Source organism: Coregonus clupeaformis, unplaced genomic scaffold (genome assembly GCF_020615455.1).
Source record: "Coregonus clupeaformis isolate EN_2021a unplaced genomic scaffold, ASM2061545v1 scaf0059, whole genome shotgun sequence".
Taxonomy (NCBI): Eukaryota; Metazoa; Chordata; class Actinopteri; order Salmoniformes; family Salmonidae; genus Coregonus; species Coregonus clupeaformis.
The window spans coordinates 707,501-729,341 of record NW_025533514.1 but is presented as its reverse complement, the minus strand read 5'-3'; the positions used below and the strand labels follow the sequence as shown (position 1 = coordinate 729,341).

General features: G+C 41.6%; 2 protein-coding genes across 5 annotated transcripts in view; one reads left to right on the top strand and one right to left on the bottom strand.

The window, feature by feature from the left end:
• Nucleotides 1-19,202, bottom strand: part of LOC121570998 (tyrosine-protein kinase Tec-like) — a 209,398-nt gene extending 190,196 nt beyond the window's left edge. For 3 of the 4 annotated variants that reach the window (XR_006658154.1, XM_045212874.1, XM_045212875.1), the window contains exon 1: nucleotides 19,129-19,202. The gene's annotated coding sequence lies outside the window, so the exon portion shown is untranslated. The remainder of the gene's footprint in view (nucleotides 1-19,128) is intronic. The other variant, XM_045212876.1, reaches the window with a different exon arrangement.
• Nucleotides 19,203-21,550: 2,348 nt separating this feature from the next.
• txk (TXK tyrosine kinase) overlaps nucleotides 21,551-21,841 on the top strand; it is a 38,117-nt gene continuing 37,826 nt past the window's right edge. The window contains exon 1 of the mRNA XM_041882298.2: nucleotides 21,551-21,660. Within this exon, the coding sequence (XP_041738232.1) occupies nucleotides 21,648-21,660 (13 nt within the window). The 5' untranslated portion in view covers nucleotides 21,551-21,647. The remainder of the gene's footprint in view (nucleotides 21,661-21,841) is intronic.

Here is a 21,841-nt window from a genome sequence, read left to right as displayed (position 1 = left end):
TCTGTCTCTCTCTGCTCTCTCCCTCCTCTGTCTGTCTCTCTCTGCTCTCTCCCTCCCCTCTGTCTGTCTCTCTCTGCTCTCTCCCTCCCCTCTGTCTGTCTCTCTCTGCTCTCTCCCTCCCCTCTGTCTGTCTCTCTCTGCTCTCTCCCCCTCTGTCTGTCTCTCTCTGCCTCCTCTCTCTGTCCCTCTGTCTCCTCTCTGTCTGCTCTCTCCCTCCCCTCTGTCTGTCTCTCTCTGCTCTCTCCCTCCCCTCTGTCTGTCTCTCTCTGCTCTCTCCCTCCCCTCTGTCTGTCCTTGATTGCAGGAGTGAAGTCTGGTGTGCGGGAGTCAGGGTTCCAGCTGCAGCTCATTCACCATAATCACCTCAGCCTTAAAGACCCGGTCAAACTTGCCACTCATCGTCAGATCATAGTCAAGACGACCATGTTAGTCTCGCTGCTGATTCAACCTGCTTGTTTTCGCGCTTTGTGTTTTTGGCCTGTTCTATTTATATTTCTCCTGTGCCACAGATTATTGGAACCTGACTCCTGCCTCCGCTTCACTCCTGCCACCACCATCCTGCTCCCCACTACCGGACCTCCCTTTTGGACTCTCCACGGACACTAGGACGTTACGGTACCACTCCTGCTCAGAACCTGGATCTGTTACCCTCCCTGTAGACCTGGACTTGCTCTTCCCCTATTTTTGGAAACCTGGACAATTGAACTTTGTAATAAACCTGTTAAACCTTCTCTGGCTCGGTGTAGTTGTCTGCATTTGGGTTCATATCCAGTTAAATCGTGACAAGAACGCAATGCAGGAGCAGTCTGATAGAGACATAAAGGATATAGGAGCAGTCTGATAGAGATACATTAAGATATAGGAGTAGTCTGATAGAGAGACAAAGGATATAGGAGCAGTCTGATAGAGACATAAAGGATATAGGAGTAGTCTGATAGAGAGACATAAAGGATATAGGAGCAGTCTGATAGCGACATAAAGGATATAGGAGCAGTCTGATAGAGACATAAAGGATATAGGAGCAGTCTGATAGAGACATAAAGGATATAGGAGCAGTCTGATAGAGAGACATAAAGGATATAGGAGCAGTCTGATAGAGACATAAAGGATATAGGAGCAGTCTGATAGAGACATAAAGGATATAGGAGCAGTCTGATAGAGAGACATAAAGGATATAGGAGCAGTCTGATAGAGACATAAAGGATATAGGAGCAGTCTGATAGAGACATAAAGGATATAGGACCAGTCTGATAGAGAGACATAAAGGATAAAGGAGCAGTCTGATAGAGACATAAAGGATATAGGAGAAGTCAGATAGAGAGACATAAAGGATATAGGAGCAGTCTGATAGAGAGACATAAAGGATATAGGAGCAGTCTGATAGAGACATAAAGGATATAGGAGAAGTCAGATAGAGAGACATATAGGATATAGGAGCAGTCTGATAGAGACATAATGGATATAGGAGCAGTCTGATAGAGAGACATAAAGGATATAGGAGCAGTCTGATAGAGAGACATAAAGGATATAGGAGCAGTCTGACAGAGACATAATGGATATAGGACTGTGATATGAGGTTGTCTCACCTACAGTGGGGAAAAAAAGTATTTAGTCAGCCACCAATTGTGCAAGTTCTCCCACTTAAAAAGATGAGAGAGGCCTGTAATTTTCATCATAGGTACACGTCAACTATGACAGACAAAATGAGAAAAAAAATCCAGAAAATCCTGGACTAACCTGTACCCCCGCACATTGACTCGGTACCGGTACCCCCTGTATATAGCCTGGTTATTACCTGGACTAACCTGTACACCCGCACATTGACTCGGTACCGGTTCCCCCTGTATATAGCCTGGTTATTACATGGACTAACCTGTACCCCAGCCCATTGACTCGGTACCGGTTCCCCCTGTATATAGCCTGGTTATTACATGGACTAACCTGTACCCCAGCCCATTGACTCGGTACCAGTTCCCCCTGTATATAGCCTGGTTATTACATGGACTAACCTGTACCCCAGCCCATTGACTCGGTACCGGTTCCCCCTGTATATAGCCTGGTTATTACCTGGACTAACCTGTACCCCCGCACATTGACTCGGTACCGGTTCCCCCTGTATATAGCCTGGTTATTGTTATGTGATATTTTTTGTGTTATTTTATTTTTTATTTTTTACTTTAGTTTATTTAGTAAATATTTTCTTAACTCTATTTCTTGAACTGCATTGTTGGTTAAGGGCTTGTAAGTAAGCATTTCACAGTAAGGTCTACACCTGTTGTCACGGATTCAGCCGAGGCTGCCCCTCCTCCTTGCTCGGGCAGGCTTCGGCGTTCGTCGTCCCCGGAGTACTAGCTGCTACCGATCTATGTTTCTGTGTTTGACTTGTTGGGTCTTGATTGTCTACACCTGTTTCCCATTATGTTGTATTGTCTTCCCTATTTAACCCTCTGTCGTTCACTGTGTGTTGTGTGTGATTATGTTTTCGTCATCGGCAGTCGTTAGTGTTATTTTCCTCCCTGTGTGGAGGTTGTTTGTACTCAGTTTACTTTCTAGTAAAGTACGTTTCCAGTAAGCTCTGTGTCCCTGCGTTTGACTTCGCCCACCGCATTTCACGGACGCTTATGACACCTGTTGTATTCGGCGCATGTGACAAAATACATTTGATTTGATTTGATATATATGCTATGAAGTAATCAGATAGTTACAGGCTAGTCTAAAGACATGCTACCACTTTATATAGTCAAGTTACAGGCGAGTCTAAAGGCATGCTACCACTTTATATAGTCAAGTTACAGGCTAGTCTAAAGGCATGCAACTACTTTATATAGTCAAGTTACAGGCTAGTCTAAAGGCATGCTACCACTTTATATAAGTTACATGCTAGTCTAAAGGCATGCTACTACTTTATATAAGTTACAGGCTAGTCTAAAGGCATGCTACCACTTTATATAGTCAAGTTACAGGCTAGTCTAAAGGCATGCTACTACTTTATATAGTCAAGTTACAGGCTAGTCTAAAGGCATGCTACCACTTTATATAAGTTACAGGCTAGTCTAAAGGCATGCTAGTACTTTATATAGTGAAGTTACAGGCTAGTCTAAAGGCATGCTAGTACTTTATATAGTGAAGTTACAGGCTAGTCTAAAGGCATGCTAGTACTTTATATAAGTTACAGGCTAGTCTAAAGGCATGCTACTACTTTATATAGTGAAGTTACAGGCTAGTCTAAAGGCATGCTACCACTTTATATAGTCAAGTTACAGGCTAGTCTAAAGGCATGCTACCACTTTATATAAGTTACAGGCTAGTCTAAAGGCATGCTACTACTTTATATAAGTTACAGGCTAGTCTAAAGGCATGCTACCACTTTATATAGTCAAGTTACAGGCTAGTCTAAAGGCATGCTACTACTTTATATAGTCAAGTTACAGGCTAGTCTAAAGGCATGCTACTACTTTATATAGTGAAGTTACAGGCTAGTCTAAAGGCATGCTACCACTTTATATAAGTTAATGGCTAGTCTAAAGGCATGCTACCACTTTATATAAGTTACAGGCTAGTCTAAAGGCATGTTACTACTTTATATAGTCAAGTTACAGGCTAGTTTAAAGGCATGCTACTACTTTATATAGTCAAGTTACAGGCTAGTCTAAAGGCATGCTACCACTTTATATAGTCAAGTTACAGGCTAGTCTAAAGGCATGCTACTACTTTATATAGTCAAGTTACAGGCTAGTCTAAAGGCATGCTACCACTTTATATAAGTTACAGACTAGTCTAAAGGCATGCTACTACTTTATATAGTCAAGTTACAGGCTAGTCTAAAGGCATGCTAGTACTTTATATAGTGAAGTTACAGGCTAGTCTAAAGGCATGCTACTACTTTATATAGTCAAGTTACAGGCTAGTCTAAAGGCATGCTAGTACTTTATATAGTGAAGTTACAGGCTAGTCTAAAGGCATGCTACCACTTTATATAAGTTAATGGCTAGTCTAAAGGCATGCTACCACTTTATATAAGTTACAGGCTAGTCTAAAGGCATGCTACCACTTTATATAAGTTACAGGCTAGTCTAAAGGCATGCTACCACTTTATATAGTCAAGTTACAGGCTAGTCTAAAGGCATGCTACTACTTTATATAGTCAAGTTACAGGCTAGTCTAAAGGCATGCTACTACTTTATATAGTGAAGTTACAGGCTAGTCTAAAGGCATGCTACCACTTTATATAAGTTAATGGCTAGTCTAAAGGCATGCTACCACTTTATATAAGTTACAGGCTAGTCTAAAGGCATGCTACTACTTTATATAGTCAAGTTACAGGCTAGTTTAAAGGCATGCTACTACTTTATATAGTCAAGTTACAGGCTAGTCTAAAGGCATGCTACCACTTTATATAGTCAAGTTACAGGCTAGTCTAAAGGCATGCTACTACTTTATATAGTCAAGTTACAGGCTAGTCTAAAGGCATGCTACCACTTTATATATGTTACAGGCTAGTCTAAAGGCATGCTACTACTTTATATAGTCAAGTTACAGGCTAGTCTAAAGGCATGCTAGTACTTTATATAGTGAAGTTACAGGCTAGTCTAAAGGCATGCTACTACTTTATATAGTCAAGTTACAGGCTAGTCTAAAGGCATGCTAGTACTTTATATAGTGAAGTTACAGGCTAGTCTAAAGGCATGCTACCACTTTATATAAGTTAATGGCTAGTCTAAAGGCATGCTACCACTTTATATAAGTTACAGGCTAGTCTAAAGGCATGCTACCACTTTATATAAGTTACAGGCTAGTCTAAAGGCATGCTACCACTTTATATAAATTACAGGCTAGTCTAAAGGCATGCTACTACTTTATATAGTCAAGTTACAGGCTAGTCTAAATGCATGCTACTACTTTATATAGTCAAGTTACAGGCTAGTCTAAAGGCATGCTACTACTTTATATAGTCAAGTTACTGGCTAGTCTAAAGGCATGCTACCACTTTATATAAGTTACAGGCTAGTCTAAAGGCATGCTACTACTTTATATAGTCAAGTTACAGGCTAGTCTAAAGGCATGCTACTACTTTATATAAGTTACTGGCTAGTCTATTGTTGTTTAGTGTACTTTGTGTTTGTGGTTAACGCTGATCAAATAAAACATGCTTTATATGCGGACATAGGCAGTAGGCGACTCACCATGTGATAAGACATGCATGCTAGACTCACAATCCGAAGAAACCGTGGTTATATCTGCGGGGGACGGGTTAATGGTAATTAAATATTGTGTTGCTGAAAGGCGGGTGTGTGGCAGGCGTATTGAATAAAGAGAAACAATACCTTAAATGTATCATTGTTGTGCAATTTATATCTATAGTCTCCATTGAGGTTTTTCTGTCATTATTTTAGGCTATCATTAGCGCATAAACCTAAACTTTAGGGACTAACTGTACGCGTGCCAAATTGCCTACACAGACAATCGCCAAATAATGCTTTTGGGAACTGGCAAGTTTACATCAATATACGGAGGCAAAAAGGAGATTGTCAAAGTTTAATTCAATAAGATAAAAGCTGCGAAAGGAGAGCTGGAGATAAAGAGGAGGAGGGGCCAGAAAGGTGTGATGATTGTGAGGCGCTATACAAATTCGACAGTCACAAGACGGGACTAAAAATAGGCCTATGGCACGTCAAGGAAACTGTAGCCCATTTAGATGGGTTAAATGGAAACTGAGATCTAGACTTTGACTAACCAGAATAACCTACTGTTTTTTTGGCAAACTCCAAAGTCCTCTGCTGATACTAGTCCCGTGCGAATTGACATCCCTGTGCTTTGAGAGAAATGTCTGAGTTTTACAGGTGCTGCTTGCAGTTTGAGTAAGAAAACCAGGGGCGCAACTTTCACTGGGGACATGTCCCCCCCCCCCACATTCTGAAATAGCATTTTTGTCCCCCCCCCCCAGTTTTATCATGTGGAATGTGATACAAAACGAGGCAACAGTGTGCTTTAAGACCAATGCGTACGCCTCCGAGCGGTCGGGTAGGCTGTTTTGATGGTTTATCCGACTAAAGAAAATGTATATATAAATAAAAAGATGTCCCCCCCACTTCTAAAACGAAAGTTGCGCCCCTGAAGAAAATAATAACTGATGGTAAATTGATTGATGTGCTGCACATAGCCTATACAGTACCAGTCAAAAGACTGGGCACACACTCATTCAAGGGTTTTTCTTTATTTTTACTATTTTCTTCATTGTAGAATAATAGTGAAGATATCAAAACTATGAAATAACACATTTCAATTACCAGGTGTGCATTGTTAAAAGTTAATTTGTGGAATTTCTTTCCTTCTTAATGCATTTCAGCCAATCCGTTGTGTTGTGACAAGGTAGGGGTGGTATACAGAAGATAGCCCTATTTGGTAAAAGACCAAGTCCATATTATGGCAAGAACAGCTCAAATAAGCAAAGAGAAACGACAGTCCATCATTACTTTAAGACATGAAGGTCAGTCAATACGGAACATTTCTAGAACTTTGAACGTTTCTTCAAGTGCAGTCGCAAAAACCATCAAGCGCTATGATGAAACTGGCTCTCATGAGGACCGTCACAGGAATGGAAGACCCAGAGTTATCTCTGCTGCAGAGGATAAGTTCATTAGAGTTACCAGCCTTCACAGAGTTCAAGTAACAGACACATCTCAACATCAACTACTCAGAGGACTGTGTGAATCAGGCCTTCATGGTCAAATTGCTGCAAAGAAACCACTACTAAAGGACACCAATAATAACAAGAGACCTGCTTGGGCCAGGAAACATGAGCAATGGACATTAGACCGGTGGAAATCTGTCCTTTGGTCTGATGAGTCCAAATTTTAGATTTTTGGTTCCAATCGCTGTGTCTTTGTGAGACGCAGAGTAGGTGAACGGATTATCTCCGCATGTGTGGTTCCCACCGTGAAGCATGGAGGAGGAGGTGTGATGGTGTGGAGGTGCTTTGCTGGTGACACTGTCTGTGATTTATTTAGAATTCAAGGCACACTTAACCAGCATGGCTACCACAGCATTCTGCAGCGATAGGCCATCCCATCTGGTTTGGGCTTAGTGGGACTATCATTTGTTTTTCAACAGGACAATGACCCAACACACCTCCAGGCTGTTTAAGGGCTATTTTACCAAGAAGGAGAGTGATGGAGTGCTGCATCAGATGACCTGGCCTCCACAATCACCTGACCTCAACCCAATTGAGGTGGTTTGGGATGAGTTGGACCGCAGAGTGAAGGAAAAGCAGCCAACAAGTGCTCAGCATATGTGGGAACTCCTTCAAGACTGTTGGAAAAGAGAATGCCAAGAGTGTGCAAAGCTGTCATCAAGGCAAAGGCAAAGGCAAAGGCAAAGAATCTCAAATATAAAATATATTTTGATTTGTTAAACACTTTTTGCGTTACTACATGATTCCATATGTGTTATTTCATAGTTTTGATGTCTTCACTATTATTCTACAATGTAGAAAATAGTACAAATAAAGAAAAACCCTGGAATGAGTAGGTGTGTCCAAACTTTTGACTGGTACTGTATATACAAAAAATATATATAGGGGATTGGAAATGATGCAGACAATTACATTGAATGAATCTACAAACTATCTGCACTATTAAAGCTGATCTACCCTCTAAACAAATTTTTTAAAAATACACTCAACAAAAATATATATTAACAAAAGCAAAAATAAATGAAAACATACACCAAAAAAAATAGAATTACAGGGGGCAGTTTGGAAAGAAACGTATCCCATCCGAATCATCCTCTGGAATAACGGACATTCTGGGGTAATAAGTACATAACCAACGTTCTCTAGTAATACTAGTTACTATAGCCTTTATAATAACTCCTTTAGAATTAAGCATTTCTTGCAGTATAATGATACACCAAATGTAGGCCAAATTTGGACTTGGGAACAGGAGTGGAGAAATATGATTTATTTATTTCTGCATCTTAAGAGAACTGTTAGGCCTACTGCTGCTAGGTAGCTCTCTCTCTGCTCTCTCCCTCCCCTCTGTCTGTCTCTCTCTGCTCTCTCCCTCCCCTCTGTCTGTCTCTCTCTGCTCTCTCCCTCCCCTCTGTCTGTCTCTCTCTGCTCTCTCCCTCCCCTCTGTCTGTCTCTCTCTGCTCTCTCCCTCCCTCTGTCTGTCTCTCTCTGCTCTCTCCCTCCCCCTCTGTCTGTCTCTCTCTGCTCTCTCCCTCCCCTCTGTCTGTCTCTCTCTGCTCTCTCCCTCCCCTCTGTCTGTCTCTCTCTGCTCTCTCCCTCCCCTCTGTCTGTCTCTCTCTGCTCTCTCCCTCCCCTCTGTCTGTCTCTCTCTGCTCTCTCCCTCCCCTCTGTCTGTCTCTCTCTGCTCTCTCCCTCCCCTCTGTCTGTCTCTCTCTGCTCTCTCCCTCCCCTCTGTCTGTCTCTCTCTGCTCTCTCCCTCCCCTCTGTCTGTCTCTCTCTGCTCTCTCCCTCCCCTCTGTCTGTCTCTCTCTGCTCTCTCCCTCCCCTCTGTCTGTCTCTCTCTGCTCTCTCCCTCCCCTCTGTCTGTCTCTCTCTGCTCTCTCCCTCCCCTCTGTCTGTCTCTCTCTGCTCTCTCCCTCCCCTCTGTCTGTCTCTCTCTGCTCTCTCCCTCCCCTCTGTCTGTCTCTCTCTGCTCTCTCCCTCCCCTCTGTCTGTCTCTCTCTGCTCTCTCCCTCCCCTCTGTCTGTCTCTCTCTGCTCTCTCCCTCCCCTCTGTCTGTCTCTCTCTGCTCTCTCCCTCCCCTCTGTCTGTCTCTCTCTGCTCTCTCCCTCCCCTCTGTCTGTCTCTCTCTGCTCTCCCCCTCCCCCTCTGTCTGTCTCTCTCTGCTCTCTCCCTCCCCTCTGTCTGTCTCTCTCTGCTCTCTCCCTCCCCCTCTGTCTGTCTCTCTCTGCTCTCCCCCTCCCCTCTGTCTGTCTCTCTCTGCTCTCTCCCTCCCCTCTGTCTGTCTCTCTCTGCTCTCTCCCTCCCCTCTGTCTGTCTCTCTCTGCTCTCTCCCTCCCCTCTGTCTGTCTCTCTCTGCTCTCTCCCTCCCCTCTGTCTGTCTCTCTCTGCTCTCTCCCTCCCCTCTGTCTGTCTCTCTCTGCTCTCTCCCTCCCCTCTGTCTGTCCTTGATTGCAGGAGTGAAGTCTGGTGTGCGGGAGTCAGGGTTCCAGCTGCAGCTCATTCACCATAATCACCTCAGCCTTAAAGACCCGGTCAAACTTGCCACTCATCGTCAGATCATAGTCAAGACGACCATGTTAGTCTCGCTGCTGATTCAACCTGCTTGTTTTCGCGCTTTGTGTTTTTGGCCTGTTCTATTTACTTTTCTCCTGTGCCACAGATTATTGGAACCTGACTCCTGCCTCCGCTTCACTCCTGCCACCAGCATCCTGCTTTCCACTACTGGACCTCCCTTTTGGACTCACCACGGACACTAGGACGTTACGGTACCACTCCTGCTCAGAACCTGGATCTGTTACCCTCCCTGTAGACCTGGACTTGCTCTTCCCCTATTTTTGGAAACCTGGACAATTGAACTTTGTAATAAACCTGTTAAACCTTCTCTGGCTCGGTGTAGTTGTCTGCATTTGGGTTCATATCCAGTTAAATCGTGACAAGAATGCAATGCAGGAGCAGTCTGATAGAGACATAAAGGATATAGGAGCAGTCTGATAGAGATACATAAAGATATAGGAGTAGTCTGATAGAGAGACATAAAGGATATAGGAGCAGTCTGATAGAGACATAAAGGATATAGGAGCAGTCTGATAGAGAGACATAAAGGATATAGGAGCAGTCTGATAGAGACATAAAGGATATAGGAGCAGTCTGATAGAGAGACATAAAGGATATAGGAGCAGTCTGATAGAGAGACATAAAGGATATAGGAGCAGTCTGATAGAGAGACATAAAGGATATAGGAGCAGTCTGATAGAGAGACATAAAGGATATAGGAGCAGTCTGATAGAGACATAAAGGATATAGGAGCAGTCTGATAGAGACATAAAGGATATAGGAGCAGTCTGATAGAGAGACATAAAGGATATAGGAGCAGTCTGATAGAGAGACATAAAGGATATAGGAGCAGTCTGATAGAGACATAACGGATATAGGAGCAGTCTGATAGAGAGACATAAAGGATATAGCAGCAGTCTGATAGAGAGACATAAAGGATATAGGAGTAGTCTGATAGAGAGACATAAAGGATATAGGAGCAGTCTGATAGAGACATAAAGGATATAGGAGCAGTCTGATAGAGAGACATAATGGATATAGGAGCAGTCTGATAGAGAGACATGAAGGATATAGGAGCAGTCTGAGAGAGACATAAAGGATATAGGAGCAGTCTGATAGAGAGACATAAAGGATATAGGAGCAGTCTGATAGAGACATAAAGGATATAGGAGCAGTCTGATAGAGACATAAAGGATATAGGAGCAGTCTGATAGAGAGACATAAAGGATATAGGAGCAGTCTGATAGAGAGACATAAAGGATATAGGAGCAGTCTGATAGAGACATAAAGGATATAGGAGCAGTCTGATAGAGACATAAAGGATATAGGAGCAGTCTGATAGAGAGACATAAAGGATATAGGAGCAGTCTGATAGAGACATAAAGGATATAGGAGCAGTCTGATAGAGACATAAAGGATATAGGAGCAGTCTGATAGAGAGACATAAAGGATATAGGAGCAGTCTGATAGAGAGACATAAAGGATATAGGAGCAGTCTGATAGAGACATAAAGGATATAGGAGCAGTCTGATAGAGAGACATAAAGGATATAGGAGCAGTCTGATAGAGAGACATAAAGGATATAGGAGCAGTCTGATAGAGAGACATAAAGGATATAGGAGCAGTCTGATAGAGAGACATAAAGGATATAGGAGCAGTCTGATAGAGACATAATGGATATAGGAGAAGTCAGATAGAGACATAAAGGATATAGGAGCAGTCTGATAGAGAGACATAAAGGATATAGGAGCAGTCTGATAGAGAGACATAAAGGATATAGGAGCAGTCTGATAGAGACATAAAGGATATAGGAGCAGTCTGATAGAGAGACATAATGGATATAGGAGCAGTCTGATAGAGAGACATAAAGGATATAGGAGCAGTCTGATAGACATAAAGGATATAGGAGCAGTCTGATAGAGAGACATAAAGGATATAGGAGCAGTCTGATAGAGAGACATAAAGGATATAGGAGCAGTCTGATAGAGAGACATAAAGGATATAGGAGCAGTCTGATAGAGACATAAAGGATATAGGAGCAGTCTGATAGAGAGACATAAAGGATATAGGAGCAGTCTGATAGAGAGACATAAAGGATATAGGAGCAGTCTGATAGAGAGACATAATGGATATAGGAGCAGTCTGATAGAGAGACATAAAGGATATAGGAGCAGTCTGATAGAGACATAATGGATATAGGAGCAGTCTGATAGAGACATAAAGGATATAGGAGCAGTCTGATTGAGAGACATAAAGGATATAGCAGCAGTCTGATAGAGAGACATAAAGGATATAGGAGCAGTCTGATAGAGAGACATAAAGGATATAGGAGCAGTCTGATAGAGAGACATAAAGGATATAGGAGCAGTCTGATAGAGACATAAAGGATATAGGAGCAGTCTGATAGAGACATAAAGGATATAGGAGCAGTCTGATAGAGAGACATAAAGGATATAGGAGCAGTCTGATAGAGACATAAAGGATATAGGAGCAGTCTGATAGAGACATAACGGATATAGGAGCAGTCTGATAGAGAGACATAAAGGATATAGCAGCAGTCTGATAGAGAGACAAAGGATATAGGAGAAGTCAGATAGAGAGACATAAAGGATATAGGAGCAGTCTGATAGAGACATAAAGGATATAGGAGCAGTCTGATAGAGACATAATGGATATAGGAGCAGTCTGATAGAGACATAAAGGATATAGGAGCAGTCTGATAGAGACATAAAGGATATAGGAGCAGTCTGATAGAGACATAAAGGATATAGGAGCAGTCTGATAGAGACATAAAGGATATAAGAGCAGTCTGATAGATACATAAAGGATATAGGAGCAGTCTGATAGAGAGACATAAAGGATATAGGAGCAGTCTGATAGAGACATAAAGGATATAGGAGCAGTCTGATAGAGACATAATGGATATAGGAGCAGTATGATAGAGACATAAAGGATATAGGAGCAGTCTGATAGAGACATAAAGGATATAGGAGCAGTCTGATAGAGACATAAAGGATATAGGAGCAGTCTGATAGAGACATAAAGGATATAGGAGCAGTCTGATAGAGACATAAAGGATATAGGAGAAGTCAGATAGAGAGACATAAAGGATATAGGAGCAGTCTGATAGAGAGACATAAAGGATATAGGAGCAGTCTGATAGAGACATAATGGATATAGGACCAGTCTGATAGAGACATAAAGGATATAGGAGCAGTCTGATAGAGACATAAAGGATATAGGAGCAGTCTGATAGAGACATAAAGGATATAGGAGCAGTCTGATAGAGACATAAAGGATATAGGAGCAGTCTGATAGAGACATAAAGGATATAGGAGAAGTCAGATAGAGAGACATATAGGATATAGGAGCAGTCTGATAGAGACATAATGGATATAGGAGCAGTCTGATAGAGAGACATAAAGGATATAGGAGAAGTCAGATAGAGAGACATATAGGATATAGGAGCAGTCTGATAGAGACATAAAGGATATAGGAGCAGTCTGACAGAGACATAATGGATATAGGACTGTGATATGAGGTTGTCTCACCTACAGTGGGGAAAAAAGTATTTAGTCAGCCACCAATTGTGCAAGTTCTCCCACTTAAAAAGATGAGAGAGGCCTGTAATTTTCATCATAGGTACACGTCAACTATGACAGACAAAATGAGAAAAAAAATCCAGAAAATCCTGGACTAACCTGTACCCCCGCACATTGACTCGGTACCGGTACCCCCTGTATATAGCCTGGTTATTACATGGACTAACCTGTACACCCGCACATTGACTCGGTACCGGTTCCCCCTGTATATAGCCTGGTTATTACATGGACTAACCTGTACCCCAGCCCATTGACTCGGTACCGGTTCCCCCTGTATATAGCCTGGTTATTACATGGACTAACCTGTACCCCAGCCCATTGACTCGGTACCAGTTCCCCCTGTATATAGCCTGGTTATTACATGGACTAACCTGTACCCCAGCCCATTGACTCGGTACCGGTTCCCCCTGTATATAGCCTGGTTATTACCTGGACTAACCTGTACCCCCGCACATTGACTCGGTACCGGTTCCCCCTGTATATAGCCTGGTTATTGTTATGTGATATTTTTTGTGTTATTTTATTTTTTATTTTTTACTTTAGTTTATTTAGTAAATATTTTCTTAACTCTATTTCTTGAACTGCATTGTTGGTTAAGGGCTTGTAAGTAAGCATTTCACAGTAAGGTCTACACCTGTTGTCACGGATTCAGCCGAGGCTGCCCCTCCTCCTTGCTCGGGCAGGCTTCGGCGTTCGTCGTCCCCGGAGTACTAGCTGCTACCGATCTATGTTTCTGTGTTTGACTTGTTGGGTCTTGATTGTCTACACCTGTTTCCCATTATGTTGTATTGTCTTCCCTATTTAACCCTCTGTCGTTCACTGTGTGTTGTGTGTGATTATGTTTTCGTCATCGGCAGTCGTTAGTGTTATTTTCCTCCCTGTGTGGAGGTTGTTTGTACTCAGTTTACTTTCTAGTAAAGTACGTTTCCAGTAAGCTCTGTGTCCTGCGTTTGACTTCGCCCACCGCATTTCACGGACGCTTATGACACCTGTTGTATTCGGCGCATGTGACAAAATACATTTGATTTGATTTGATATATATGCTATGAAGTAATCAGATAGTTACAGGCTAGTCTAAAGGCATGCTACCACTTTATATAGTCAAGTTACAGGCGAGTCTAAAGGCATGCTACCACTTTATATAAGTTACAGGCGAGTCTAAAGGCATGCTTCTACTTTATATAGTCAAGTTACAGGCGAGTCTAAAGGCATGCTACCACTTTATATAGTCAAGTTACAGGCTAGTCTAAAGGCATGCAACTACTTTATATAGTCAAGTTACAGGCTAGTCTAAAGGCATGCTACCACTTTATATAGTCAAGTTACAGGCTAGTCTAAAGGCATGCTACCACTTTATATAAGTTACAGGCTAGTCTAAAGGCATGCTACTACTTTATATAGTCAAGTTACAGGCTAGTTTAAAGGCATGCTACTACTTTATATAGTCAAGTTACAGGCTAGTCTAAAGGCATGCTACCACTTTATATAGTCAAGTTACAGGCTAGTCTAAAGGCATGCTACTACTTTATATAGTCAAGTTACAGGCTAGTCTAAAGGCATGCTACTACTTTATATAAGTTACAGGCTAGTCTAAAGGCATGCTACTACTTTATATAGTCAAGTTACAGGCTAGTCTAAAGGCATGCTAGTACTTTATATAGTGAAGTTACAGGCTAGTCTAAAGGCATGCTACTACTTTATATAGTCAAGTTACAGGCTAGTCTAAAGGCATGCTAGTACTTTATATAGTGAAGTTACAGGCTAGTCTAAAGGCATGCTACCACTTTATATAAGTTAATGGCTAGTCTAAAGGCATGCTACCACTTTATATAAGTTACAGGCTAGTCTAAAGGCATGCTACCACTTTATATAAGTTACAGGCTAGTCTAAAGGCATGCTACCACTTTATATAAATTACAGGCTAGTCTAAAGGCATGCTACTACTTTATATAGTCAAGTTACAGGCTAGTCTAAATGCATGCTACTACTTTATATAGTCAAGTTACAGGCTAGTCTAAAGGCATGCTACTACTTTATATAGTCAAGTTACAGGCTAGTCTAAAGGCATGCTACCACTTTATATAAGTTACAGGCTAGTCTAAAGGCATGCTACTACTTTATATAGTCAAGTTACAGGCTAGTCTAAAGGCATGCTACTACTTTATATAAGTTACTGGCTAGTCTATTGTTGTTTAGTGTACTTTGTGTTTGTGGTTAACGCTGATCAAATAAAACATGATTTATATGCGGACATAGGCAGTAGGCGACTCACCATGTGATAAGACATGCATGCTAGACTCACAATCCGAAGAAACCGTGGTTATATCTGCGGGGGACGGGTTAATGGTAATTAAATATTGTGTTGCTGAAAGGCGGGTGTGTGGCAGGCGTATTGAATAAAGAGAAACAATACCTTAAATGTATCATTGCTGTGCAATTTATATCTATAGTCTACATTGAGGTTTTTCTGTCATTATTTTAGGCTATCATTAGCGCATAAACCTAAACTTTAGGGACTAACTGTACGCGTGCCAAATTGCCTACACAGACAATCGCCAAATAATGCTTTTGGGAACTAGCAAGTTTACATCAATATACGGAGGCAAAAAGGGACATTGTCGAAGTTTAATTCAATAAGATAAAAGCTGCAAAAGGAGAGTTGAAGATAAAGAGAAGGGAGGGCCAGAAAGGTGTGATGATTGTGAGGCGCTATACAAATTCGACAGTCACAAGACGGGACTAAAAATAGGCCTATGGCACGTCAAGGAAACTGTAGCCCATTTAGATGGGTTAAATGGAAACTGAGATCTAGACTTTGACTAACCAGAATAACCTACTGTTTTTTTGGCAAACTCCAAAGTCCTCTGCTGATACTAGTCCCGTGCGAATTGACATCCCTGTGCTTTGAGAGAAATGTCTGAGTTTTACAGGTGCTGCTTGCAGTTTGAGTAAGAAAACCAGGGGCGCAACTTTCACTGGGGACATGTCCCCCCCCCCACATTCTGAAATAGCATTTTGTCCCCCCAGTTTTATCATGTGGAATGTGATACAAAACGAGGCAACAGTGTGCTTTAAGACCAATGCGTACGCCTCCGAGCGGTCGGGTAGGCTGTTTTGATGGTTTATCCGACTAAAGAAAATGTATATATAAATAAAAAGATGTCCCCCCCACTTCTAAAACGAAAGTTGCGCCCCTGAAGAAAATAATAACTGATGGTAAATTGATTGATGTGCTGCACATAGCCTATACAGTACCAGTCAAAAGACTGGGCACACACTCATTCAAGGGTTTTTCTTTATTTTTACTATTTTCTTCATTGTAGAATAATAGTGAAGATATCAAAACTATGAAATAACACATTTCAATTACCAGGTGTGCATTGTTAAAAGTTAATTTGTGGAATTTCTTTCCTTCTTAATGCATTTCAGCCAATCCGTTGTGTTGTGACAAGGTAGGGGTGGTATACAGAAGATAGCCCTATTTGGTGAAAGACCAAGTCCATATTATGGCAAGAACAGCTCAAATAAGCAAAGAGAAACGACAGTCCATCATTACTTTAAGACATGAAGGTCAGTCAATACGGAACATTTCTAGAACTTTGAACTTTTCTTCAAGTGCAGTCGCAAAAACCATCAAGCGCTATGATGAAACTGGCTCTCATGAGGACTGTCACAGGAATGGAAGACCCAGAGTTATCTCTGCTGCAGAGGATAAGTTCATTAGAGTTACCAGCCTCATAAATGCTTCACAGAGTTCAAGTAACAGACACATCTCAACATCAACTACTCAGAGGACTGTGTGAATCAGGCCTTCATGGTCGAATTGCTGCAAAGAAACCACTACTAAAGGACACCAATAATAAGAAGAGACTTGCTTAGGCCAAGAAACACGAGCAATGGACATTAGACTGGTGGAAATGTGTCCTTTGGTCTGATGAGTCCAAATTTTTGATTTTTGGTTCCAACTGCTGTGTCTTTGTGAGACGCAGAGTAGGTGAACTGATTATCTCCGCATGTGTGGTTCCCACCGTGAAGCATGGAGGAGGAGGTGTGATGGTGTGGAGGTGCTTTGCTGGTGACACTGTCTGTGATTTATTTAGAATTCAAGGCACACTTAACCAGCATGGCTACCACAGCATTCTGCAGCGATACACCATCCCATCTGGTTTGGGCTTAGTGGGACTATCATTTGTTTTTCAACAGGACAATGACCCAACACACCTCCAGGCTGTTTAAGGGCTATTTTACCAAGAAGGAGAGTGATGGAGTGCTGCATCAGATGACCTGGCCTCCACAATCACCTGACCTCAACCCAATTGAGGTGGTTTGGGATGAGTTGGACCGCAGAGTGAAGGAAAAGCAGCCAACAAGTGCTCAGCATATGTGGGAACTCCTTCAAGACTGTTGGAAAAGAGAATGCCAAGAGTGTGCAAAGCTGTCATCAAGGCAAAGGCAAAGGCAAAGGCAAAGAATCTCAAATATAAAATATATTTTGATTTGTTAAACACTTTTTGCGTTACTACATGATTCCATATGTGTTATTTCATAGTTTTGATGTCTTCACTATTATTCTACAATGTAGAAAATAGTACAAATAAAGAAAAACCCTGGAATGAGTAGGTGTGTCCAAACTTTTGACTGGTACTGTATATACAAAAATATATATGGGGGATTGGAAATGATGCAGACAATTACATTGAATGAATCTACAAACTATCTGCACTATTAAAGCTGATCTACCCTCTAAACAAATTTTTTAAAAATACACTCAACAAAAATATATATTAACAAAAGCAAAAATAAATGAAAACATACACCAAAAAAAATAGAATTACAGGGGGCAGTTTGGAAAGAAACGTATCCCATCCGAATCATCCTCTGGAATAACGGACATTCTGGGGTAATAAGTACATAACCAACGTTCTCTAGTAATACTAGTTACTATAGCCTTTATAATAACTCCTTTAGAATTAAGCATTTCTTGCAGTATAATGATACACCAAATGTAGGCCAAATTTGGACTTGGGAACAGGAGTGGAGAAATATGATTTATTTATTTCTGCATCTTAAGAGAACGCAATGCTCAGTTAGATACGATCTGTAGAGGTGCTGTCTTCATCATAAAAGCATCATAAAAGCTGATAGTATTTCAACCACAGAAAATATGCATAGATGCCAAACTGATATCTTATCAGAAACACGTTGGGTCATTTTCAAAACTTTCTTTTTCCTTACAACCAGTCAAACTTATGTCATTTGGACATTTTGCACAGAAAATCTTTCCCATTTGGTTTTGCTTTATCGTATTTTCTCCCCAGTCTCTAAACATCTTTGCTCCGCGAAAGATGTCAGAGAAAACTTTACCGATGTCAACTAGATTTAAGCATTCATTCTATCGATCTATTGCATTATTCTGTTGATCAAGGGTTTATTTCGTCTTCTACGGCAACATATAATGACAGAAGAGAAGCTGCATGTATTTAATTATAGACAAATTGACTAACAAATAGCCTACCAAAATGTCGGAAATTATAAGCAGGAACATATCTAAATCAGGCAAAACTAAATCCTGCACCCTCTGTCCAAAAATCGTTATGCAGTCTTTGACTGTAGACTATAGCACAATTTCTATATTTGCGGGTTAGGGTTGGGTGCGGGCCTCAGATTTCCACTTGATCACATATATAGTCTGGCCGATGCGGATGGGGTTATTAGCAATTGCGGGTGGTGTGCGGGTGAACAAACAGCTGACCCGCACACCACTAATGCATGCACCACACCACACCTGCCACAGTGGTGATTTCTCTATTGACATCATAGAGATAGAGAGAGGACTCATCTTTGTATCTGTGCCATTAAGACTGGGTGGCGCCATTGAGACCATCTCCATGTTAGAGTAGGCTGATTGGAATCCCCACCCAGTTGACTATTTAAAATGGTGGTCGTCCTCAATGCCAGTGTCCACTAAAACGTGTTATATCCGTGACTAGTCCTCCATCTATCTCTATGATGGGCATTAAATAGATCTCCATTGGCTACTCCGTTCCCTTCCCTTCTAGACAGACAGGTACACGCCGTAAATAAACCCGGTAGGTAGGCAGGCTACATATCTCTTCTCTCAACTCAGCCAAACATTGCTCTGTTGTGTTGACATCTCGTTTACTGTACTGAGAGAAAGTAGCAAGTTCTTTAACCCGCAGTTTTCCCGAAAAGCGAGAATTAGCATAAAATGCGATTAGTTGTAGCCTACATTTCAAATATCATAAAGGAAAGGTTCCTTACCTTTTCTTCTGACAGTGAATGTATGAGCTGCTATTCTTCTGACTTACTGAATGTCACATTGTCGCCAGCAGAACCAGGAAGCCCACTGACTGACAGAGCTGCTGTTGCTTGGCAATAATAAGGAAGTAACCTACAGCGGTGTAGGACTCTATAGCAAGGATGGGATCAATTTATATCTACAGTTGAAGTCGGAAGTTTACATACACTTAGGTTAGAGTCATTAAAACTCGTTTTTCAACCACTCCACACATTTTTTGTTAACAAACAATAGTTTTGGCAAGTCGTTTAGGACATCTACTTTGTGCATGACACAAGTAATTTTTCCAACAATTGTTTACAGACAGATTAATTCACTTATAATTCACTGTATCACAATTCCAGTGGGTCAGAAGTTTACATACACTAAGTTGACTGTGCCATTAAACAGCTTGGAAAATTCCAGAAAATGATGTCATGACTTTAGAAGCTTCTGATAGGCTAATTTACATCTTTGAGTGAATTGGAGGTGTACCTGTGGATGTATCTCAAGGCCTACCTTCAAACTCAGTGCCTCTTTGCTTGACATCATGGGAAAATCAAAAGAAATCAGCCAAGACCTCAGAAAGAAAGTTGTAGACCTCCACAAGTTTGGTTCATCCTTGGGAGCAATTTCCAAACGCCTAATGGTACCACGTTCATCTGTACAAACAATAGTACGCAAGTATAAATTATCATTATAAATTAATTATATGCCATTTAGCAGACGCTTTTATCCAAAGCGACTTACAGTCATGCGTGCATACATTTTTGTGTATGGGTGGTCCCGGGGATCGAACCCACTACCTTGGCGTTACAAGCGCCGTGCTCTACCAGCTGAGCTACAGAGGACCACAAACACCATGGGACCACGCAGCCGTCATACCACTCAGGAAGGAGACGCGTTCTGTCTCCTAGAGATGAACGTACTTTGGTGCGAAAAGTGCAAATCAATCCCAGAACAACAGCAAAGGACCTTGTGAAGATGCTGGAGGAAACAGGTACAAAAATATCTATATCCACAGTAAAACGAGTCCTATATCGACATAACCTGAAAGGCCGCTCAGCAAGGAAGAAGCCACTGCTCCAAAACCGTCATAAAAATGCCAGACTACGGTTTGCAACTGCACATGGGGACAAAGATCATACTTTTTGGAGAAATGTCCTCTGGTCTGATGAAACCAAAATAGAACTGTTTGGCCATAATGACCATTGTTATGTTTGGAGGAAAAAGGGGGTGCCTTGCAAGCCGAAGAACACCATCCCAACCGTGAAGCACGGGGTGGCAGCATCATGTTGTGGGGGTGCTTTGCTGCAGGAGGGACTGGTGCACTTCACAAAATAGATGGCATCATGAGGAAGGAAAATTATGTGGATATATTAATGCAACATCTCAAGACATCAGTCAGGAAGTTAAAGTTTGGTTGCAAATGGGTCTTCCAAATGGACAATGACTCCAAGCATACTTCCAAAGTTGCGGCAAAATGGCTTAAGGACAACAAAGTCAAGGTATTGGAGTGGCCATCACAAAGCCCTGACCTCAATCCTATAGAACATGTGTGGGCAGAACTGAAAAAGCATGTGCGAGCAAGGAGGCCTACAAACCTGACTCAGTTACACCAGCTCTGTCAGGAGGAATGGGCAAAAATTCACCCAACTTATTGTGGGAAGCTTGTGGAAGGCTACCCGAAACGTTTGACCCAAGCTAAACAATTTAAAGGCAATGCTACCAAATACTAATTGATTGTATGTAAACTTCTGACCCACTGGGAATGTGATGAAATAAATAAAAGCTGAAATAAATAATTCTCTCTACTATTATTCTGACATTTCACATTCTTAAAATAAAGTGGTGATCCTAACTGACCTAAGATAGGGAATTGTTACTAGGATTAAATATCAGGAATTGTGAAAAACTGAGTTTAAATGTATTTGGCTAAGGTGTATGTAAACTTCCGACTTCAACTGTACACTACCGGTCAAAAGTTGTAGAACACCTACTCATTCAAGGTTTTTTCTTTATTTTTAAAATTTTCTGCATTGTAGAATAATAGTGAAGACATCAAAACTATGAAATAACACATATGGAATCATGTAGTAACCAAAAAAGTGTTAAACAAATCAAAATAGATTTGAGATTTGAGATTCTTCAAAATAGCCACCCCTTGCCTTTGATGACAGCTTTGCACACTCTTGGCATCAACCTGCACCACTACAGCGTGTGTGTGTGTGTGGTTGGTAAACCCTGCTGTGGTTAGCCTACGTCACCTTCACTTCCTCTCTCTCTCTCTCCATCCTCCTCCGATTCTCTCACTTCCTCTCTCTCTCTCTCTCTTCTGTCTGTTCTATTTGGAACCATGAGTCACTACCGACTCTCATAAATGATCCTGGCAAGGAGAAGCGACAGAGCGATGAAGCGACAGAGTGACAGAGCGATAGAGTGACAGAGCAATAGAGTGACAGAAAGGAGAAGAGAGAGGTTACAGACTCACCGACACACAACCATGATCCATTCCAGTAAGTCAGCTGGTTTTGATATGTTAATGTGTTCATTCATGTGTTCAGTGAACCTGACGCTTGTGTTAGCTCAACCCCTGTTGAAGGCTAGCAGACTGAGTAGATATGAACAGATTTTAATACTATTTTACTACAAATGTACTCTTATGTGAAGGTATAGAGTAGCTCTTGAGCTGAGTGA